This window comes from Hemitrygon akajei, unplaced genomic scaffold (assembly GCF_048418815.1).
Source record: "Hemitrygon akajei unplaced genomic scaffold, sHemAka1.3 Scf000132, whole genome shotgun sequence".
NCBI classification, from domain to species: domain Eukaryota; kingdom Metazoa; phylum Chordata; class Chondrichthyes; order Myliobatiformes; family Dasyatidae; genus Hemitrygon; species Hemitrygon akajei.
Window position 1 is genome coordinate 675,328 of NW_027332018.1, and position 8,150 is coordinate 683,477.

Below are 8,150 nucleotides of genomic sequence, written 5' to 3' on the forward strand. Positions count from 1 at the left end.
ATCATTAATTAGTGTCAGAATATGAGGATTGGACATTTTTCTGAGACAACCATCGCTGTTAGTTCCTGTGTCTGTGAACAGAATTTTACTTTCTGTCCTAATATCCATCGAAGCATTGAATTAATTCATATAATCTCAAACACTGAATATTGAAATGTAGTTATAAAGTTCTTTGTCAGTTGAGCTAGTTAACATTTTGAATATGTTTTTGTTCCCATGAAGATATTCAACAGAAACACAAGGAGACTCTGCGGGCACAAACTGAAACACTGAGAGTGAACACGATCCTGATGAGGGAGAAGGTGAAGGTTTTCCAGCTGGATGATCGATACACAAAGCTCACCGTCATTTCTACTCTTCGAGATCGGAGACTGGTGGAACACGAGCTGCTGGCAAGAGGCAGAGACCACGAGGATTATAGAGAGCAACATCTCTGTGGAGCGTTAGAAAAAATACAGACTGCACAGCTATTCCACAGCAGTTTTTCCCGGAGTAAATCCAAATCTGGCAGTTCCGCAGCAGTAGCCGGAGTGCCAGGAATCGGGAAAACAACAATGGTACAAAAGATTGTTTATGACTGGGCCGCCGGGAAAATATTCCAACAGTTCCAGTTTGTCTTCAGTTTCAAATTCCGGGATTTAAACTCTATCAACTGCAGAATAAACCTGAGGGAACTGATTCTGGATCAGTATCCTTACTTTGGGAATATCCTGAGAGAGGTCTGGAAGAACCCAGAGGGATTGCTGTTTATATTCGATGGCTTGGATGAATTCAAGCACAGAATCGATTTTGCGGACAGTCGGAGAGATACAGAACCCAAGCACCAGTGCCCAGATCCCGAGTGGTGGTGTGAAGTGTCTGACATAGTGTACAGTTTAATCCAGGGCAAGCTGCTCCCAGGGTGTTCAGTGCTGGTGACCACCCGCCCCACTGTGTTACATTTCTTGGAAAAAGCGAAGATCGGTGTCTGGGCTGAAATCCTGGGATTTGTTGGTGAGGAACGGAAGGAATATTTCATCAGGCATTTTGAAGATCAGATGGTGGCAGCAGCTGTTTTCAAACACGTGCAGGAGAACGAGATCCTGTACACCATGAGCTACAACCCCTCCTACTGCTGGATCCTCGCTCTAACACTGGGCCCCTTCTTCACACAAAGAGTCAGGGACCCGCAGCGAGTTCCCAAGACCGTCACTCAACTGTACTCCTACTATATTTACAATATCCTGAAAAACCACGGCCGTGAGATTGAGAGCCCCCGTGATGTGTTACACAGGGTTGGTCAGATGGCCTACAGAGGAGTGTCCGAGAAGAAGATTGTGTTTACAGATGGAGATTTGATCAATTACAATCTGCAGCCTTCCCAGTTCCTGTCCGGGTTCCTGCTGGAGCTTTTGGAGAGAGAGGATTCTGCCCGGAGCGTGGTGTACACATTCCCACACCTCACCATCCAAGAGTTTGTAGCTGCAGTCGCACAATTCCTGACTGTACATCCCGAGGATATCCTGAAATTCCTCACTGAAGCCCACAAGACGGAAGATGGACGATTTGAGGTATTTCTCCGTTTCGTTGCTGGTCTCTCCAACCCAATGACAGCTCGGGGACTGGAGGAGTTTCTCGGTCCATTTCCTCATCAAACAACCTGCGGGGTGATTGACTGGGTGAAGGAGGAGGTTAAACGCCAGAGTGGAAACACGAGGAGTGAAGATAGTAAAAGGAGCCTCCTGAACACATTGCACTACCTGTTTGAGTCTCAGAATCGTGATCTGGCTCAGGCCGCACTGGGGTCTATGAAAACACTTTCATTACGTGAATTGCCACTGACCCCTATTGACTGCGCGGTACTGTCTCATGTCATCGGACTCTCTGATACAATAAAAGAGCTCGACCTGTGGAACTGCCACATCCAATGTGAAGGACTCCAGCGGCTGGGACCCGGGCTGCACAAGTGCCAGGAGTTGAAGTAACTTGTTTCATCTCTCACTCTGAACTGTGAAACTGTTCCCTTGTGCTGTTTCAAAGTAAACGGATTTGGGTAAAACTGCAGTAAATCAGATTGAGATGAATTGTGACAAATGCCACCTCTCTTCTTCCTGTGCGATCACTCTTCCCCATCCCCCCTCTTCCTGTGGGATCTCTCTTCCCCATCCCCCGTTTTCCTGTGGGATTTCTCTTACCCATTACCCTTCCTCTTGTTAAATTTCACTTCCACACCCCCGTACCTGCTGTGGGATCACTCATCCCCATCCCCCTTGTTCCTGTGCGATATATCTTCCCAAATCCACTTCCTCCTGTGTGAATTATCTTCCCCATTCCCCTTCCTCCTGTGGGATCCCGTTTCTCCATCCCCCTTCCTCCTGAGGGATCTCTCTTCCCCATCACCTTTCCTCCTGTGGGATCTCTTTTCCCCATTGCCTTCCTCCTGTGGGATCTCTTTTCTCCATCCCCCTTCCTCATGTGGGATCTCTCTACCCCATCCCCCTTTCTCGTGTCGGATCTCTTTTCCCCATTCCCTTCCTCCTGTGGGATCTCTTTTCCCTATCCCCCTTCCTCCTGAGGGATCTCTCTTCCCCATCACCCTTCCTCCCGTGGATCTCTCTTCCCTATGCCCCTTCTTCCTCTGCGATATATCTTCCCAAATCCACTTTCTCCTTTGTGATTTCTCTTCCCCATTCCCCTTCCTCCTGTAGGATCTCACACGCCATTCCCCTTCCTCCTATGGGATCCCGCTTCCTCATCCCCTTCCTCCTGCGGGATCTCTCTACCCCATCCCCCTTTCTCCTGTGGGATCTCTCTTCCCCACCCGCCTTTCCCCTGTGGGATCTCTGTTCCGCATCCCCCTTCTTCCTGCGGGATCTCTCTACCCCGTCCCCCTTTCTCCTGTGGGATCTCCCTTCCTCATCCGCCGTCCTCCTGTGGGATCTCTCTTCCCTAACCCCCTTCCTTCTGTGGGATCTCACTTCCCCATCCCTCTTCTTCCTGTGCGATATATCTTCCTAAATCCACTTCCTCCTGTTGGATCTCTCTTCCCCATCCCCATTCCTCCTATGGGATCTCTCTTCCCCATTCCACTTCCTCCTATAGGATCTCACTTCTCCATCCCTCTTTCTCCTGTGGGATCTCTTTTCCCCATTCCTCTTCCTCCTGTGGGATCTCTCTCCCCCATCCCCTTCCTCCTGTGGGATCTCTCTTCCACATCTTCCTCCTGTGGGATCCCTTTTCCCCACCCCCTTCCTCCTTTGGGATCACTTTTCCCCATTCCCTTCCTCCTGTGGGATCTCTTGTCACCATCCGCATTTCTCCTGTGGGATCTCTTTCCCCCATTCCTTTCCACTTGTGTCTTTCCACCCGTTCACTCAGGTGGGGTCTCTTCCTCCATCTCCCATCGTCATTTCCCGATTCAAAAAGCTTCCTCACTGCGGGACTATATCCCCTTCAACCCTGCCCCTTCTGACACTCTGTGATCAGTAACACTTTTCTAGCCAATGGTGAATGAGACGGAATATGTGAGTTCACAGGGTCACAGCAACAGACTAAATTACTGACATTGGGTGAATACCCTGGAGCTGGGCAGTGAGGGACATTGACAGTGATGCGAAATCCAATCGGTGATTTACTGAAGGGTTTAATGTTTCCTGAAATATCCGCGTGAGAGAAATCCCCTCAGACCCAGACCCACGGTTTGAATCACTTTGTTCATCAAATTGTCTGTTTGTGTTTAGACTTGGTTTCAATGACCTGGGAGATTCAGGAGTGAAACTGGTGTCTATGGCTCTGGGAAACCCCGAGTGTAAAATACAGAAACTGTGGTAAGTACCAGACCTTGGGAGATTGTGTTTACAGTCACTGGGTGTCTGACACTGAACATTAATGTTATCAATAATTGTGTTACTGATAAACACTGGGAATCTGTACCGTCTCCTGTCTCTCTGTGTCCTTGACCCTCACTCTCTCTCACCTCCAGGCTGAGGGATGTCGGTCTCACAGATTCTGGGGCCGAGGATCTCGCCTCCGCTCTCAGTACAAACCCATCACTGACAGAGCTGGACCTGAGTAATAATACACTGGGAGATTCAGGGGTGAAACTGGTGTTTTCGGCTCTGGGGAACACGGAGTGTAAAGTACAGAAACTGGAGTAAGTACCAGACTGTGGGAGGTTGTGTTTACAGTCACTGGGTGTCTGACACTGAACATTATTGTGATCAGTAGCTGTGTTACTGATAAACACTGGGGATTTGTACCGTCTCCTGTCTCTCTGTATCCTTCACCCTCACTCTCTCTCATCTCCAGGCTGAACCGGGTCGGTCTCACAGATTCTGGGGCCGAGAATCTCGCCTCCTCTCTCAGTACAAACCCAACACTGACGGAGCTGGACCTGAGTAATAATAAACTGGGAGATTCAGGAGTGAAACTGGTGTCTGAGGCTCTGAGGAACCCGGAGTGTAAAATACAGAAACTGCGGTAAGTACCAGACTGTGGGAGATTGTGTTTACAGTCACTGGGTGTCTGACACTGAACATTAATGTGATCAATAATTGTGTTATTGATAAACACTGGGGATCTGTACCGTCTCCTGTCTCTCTGTGTCCTTCACCCTCTCTCTCTCTCATCTCCAGGCTGAACGATGTCAGTCTCACAGATTCTGGGACCGACGATCTCGCCTCCGCTCTCAGTACAAACCCATCACTTACGGGGCTGGATCTGGGATTAAACTCGCTGACAGACCGATCTGTCCCCGCTCTCCGCCGCCTCATACTGACCTGCCCGAATCTGAATTGGATCGAGTGAGTGTTTGTGTTAATGTTCAATGTGATAAAATGTCAGCGGATCCGCGGGTTTTCTGGTGATATTTGTCTGTGAGTGTTGTTGAAGCATTAACCCCAGTCCCCTGTTACTGACACTGTTGTGTAATGTTTATTCCATCTTCATTCTCCCATCTGTTTCAGGCTGGACGGGAATCGGTTCAGTCAGACCGGGGAGAAGGATCTGAGATCTCTGCGGGAAGTCAGACGCGGACTGACAGTGATCGTGTGAACATCTGAATGTGTCAACATCCCCGCCCGCGGGATGGAGCCGATTCCCTGCTCTCCCCTTTAACTCCCTCTCCCCTTTAACTCCCCCCTACCCTTTAAATCCCGCCCTTACCTGTAATGGCCACGCGCCGGGGGGACTTCGCAACGGTTTTAACGGAACTGGCTCCGGGATCGAGCTCGGTGATATCGGAAGCGTTCCCGCAGTGACGTATTTCCGCCTGTTGTCCAGCGGCGCAGCTTCCGCCGGATGTGCGGGTTCGAGACTCTCCCGCGTGACACCCCGGGGCATTACACAGACAGGAGGAGCCCGGGGGGCCGCGGCTCAGTCAGGGACACCGGTGTCCCGGGGTGTGATTATCCAGGGATAGAATCCTTTTGCTCCCTTTGCAGAGGACGGTGCATTCGGCAGTCTGGCCGATATAATGATGTTCAACAGAGAAATATTTCGGCAGTGACCCTGGATATGCAGCGATCCCGGACACGGCCCTGAAGTGTGATTTTATAAGTATCGCTTAGGCGATGCAGAATGACGGTGAGGAACGGGACTGATTAATCCACCTGTCACCCGTTGTCACCGGTCAGTTAATTCTGCGTGACTGTGAGTGAGTCCGGGAACAGTTTGGCGACCCACTTTCTGCGCAGGCGCGCCGGCTCACAAATCGCCAGCGCAAAGGAGCACCTCTGACGTCATTTCCGCCCGGACAGGGCGGGAACCAGGGATTAAAATCCAGCGCCGCGAAGTTTGAATAAACTAGTCTGGAACAGACTTACCGACTGCGTGCCGTTGTCTCTCGCTCTGTATGTAGTACATCGCTACAACAGCTAATTTATTCCCGCAAGTCAGCAGCTCACATACTGTTTAATTTGCATTTATCATGATGAAATCAATAAACCGCTGTAACTTCCTGCCTTGGTGTCGGACTTGAGTTTGTTTGAGGTTTCTGCTGCCCCCCGCACCCTGTGCACTGGAACAGTGGGTCGGAGCTCCTCACACCGACACAGTAGCGTCTCAGCTCCAGGCTGAGGGAGGTCGGTCTGGCAGTGTCTGGGTGCCCAGGATCTCGTCTCAAATTAACCCCCTTCCTGGCTAACCGTCCCCCTCCTGTACCCCGCAGACAGTTAATATCGGCTCGAATATCAGACGTGAGTCACTGAGGTCCCGAGTACGAGACGGATGGAGGATGGAATACCGGCGTGAAACACAGAGTGAAGCCCCCTCCACACCATCCCATCACACACTCCATTCGTCAGACACAGAATGAATCTCCCTCCACACCGACCCATCACACACTCCCGGAGACAGAAACACAGTGAATCTCCCTCCACACCGTCCCATCACACACTCCCGGAGTCAGACACAGAGTGAATCTCCCTCCGCACCGTCCCATCACACACTCCCGGGGTCAGACACAGAGTGAATCTCCCTCCGCACCGTCCCATCACACACTCACGGGGTCAGACACAGAGTAAATCTCTCTCCACACCGTCCCATGAATCTCCCTCCACACCGTCCCATCACACACTCCCGGTGTCAGACAGAGAGAGAATCTCCCTCCGCACCGTCCCATCACACACGCCCGGTGTCAGACACAGAGTGAATCTCACTACACACCGTCCCAACACACAATCCCGGGGTCAGACACAGAGTGAATCTCCCTTCGCACCGTCCCATCACACACTCCCGGGTTCAGACACAGAGTGAATCTCCCACCGCACAGTTCCATCACACACTCCCGGGGTCAGACAGAGAGTGAACCTCCATCCGCACCGTCCCATCACACACTCCCGGGGTCAGACACAGAGTGAATCTGCCTCCGCACCGTCCCATCACACACTCCCGCTGTCAGACACAGAGTGAATCTCCCTCCACACCGTCCCATCACACACTCCCGGGGTCAGACACAGAGTGAACCTCCCTCCGGACCGTCCCATCACACACTACCGGGGTCAGACACAGAGTGAATCTCCCTCTGCACCGTCACATCACACACCCCCGGTGTCAGACACAGAGTGAATCTCCCTCCGCACCGTCCCATCACACACTCCCGGGTTAAGACACAGAGTGAATCAACCTCCGCACCGTCCCATCACACACTCCCGTTGTCAGACTCCGAGTGAATCTCCCTCCGCACCGTCCCATCACACACTACCGGGGTCAGAAACAGAGTGAATCTCCCTCCACACCGTCCCATCACACACTCCCGGAGTCAGACACAGAGTGAATCTCCCTCCACACCATCCCATCACACACTCCCGGGTTCAGACACAGAGTGAATCTCCCTCCGCACCGTCCCATCACACACTACCGGGGTCAGACACAGAGTGAATCTCCCTCCACACTGTCCCATCACACACTCCCTGGGTCAGACAGTGAGTAAATCTCCCTCCACACCGTCCCATCACACACTCCTTTGGTCAGACACAGAGTGAAACTCCCTCCACACTGTCACATCACACACTCCATTCGTCAGACACAGAATGAATCTCCCTCCGCACCGTCCCATCACACACTCCCGGGGTCAGACACAGAGTGAATCTACTTCCACACCGTCCCATCAGACAATCCCGCATTCAGACACAGAGTGAATCTCCCTCCACACTGTCACATCACACACTCCAGGGGTCAGATACAGAATGAATCTCCCTCCGCACCGCCCCATCACACACTCCTGTGGTCAGACACAGAGTGAATCTCCCTACGCACCGGCCCATCACACACTCCCGGGGTCAGACAGTGAGTGAATCTACTTCCACACCGTCCCATCAGACAATCCCGCAGTCAGACACAGATTGAATCTCCCTCCACACCTTCCCATCACACACTCCCGGGGTCAGACACAGAGTGAGTCTCCCTCCGCACCGTCCCATCACACATTCCCGGCGTCAGACACGGAGTGAATCTCCCTCCGCACCGTCCCATCACACTCTCCCTGGGTCAGACACAGAGTGAATCTCCCTCCACACCGTCTCATCACACACTCCCGGGGTCAGACACAGAGTGAATCTCCCTCCACACCGTTCCATCACACACTCCCGGGGTCAGACACAGAGTGAATCTCCCTCCACACCGCCCCATCACACACTCCCGGGGACAGACACAGAGTGAATATCCCTTAACAC

At 52.0% G+C, this 8,150-nt stretch overlaps 1 protein-coding gene across 1 annotated transcript in view; it reads left to right on the top strand.

Annotated features, from left to right (window-relative positions):
- The window catches only part of LOC140723755 (NACHT, LRR and PYD domains-containing protein 3-like), a 61,060-nt gene extending 55,540 nt beyond the window's left edge, over positions 1-5,520 (top strand). The window contains exons 10-15 of the mRNA XM_073038297.1: positions 223-1,960; positions 3,720-3,806; positions 3,962-4,132; positions 4,288-4,458; positions 4,614-4,781; positions 4,944-5,520. Coding sequence (XP_072894398.1) covers positions 223-1,960; positions 3,720-3,806; positions 3,962-4,132; positions 4,288-4,458; positions 4,614-4,781; positions 4,944-5,031 — 2,423 coding nt within the window. The 3' untranslated portion in view covers positions 5,032-5,520. The remainder of the gene's footprint in view (positions 1-222; positions 1,961-3,719; positions 3,807-3,961; positions 4,133-4,287; positions 4,459-4,613; positions 4,782-4,943) is intronic.
- Positions 5,521-8,150: the final 2,630 nt, after the last annotated feature.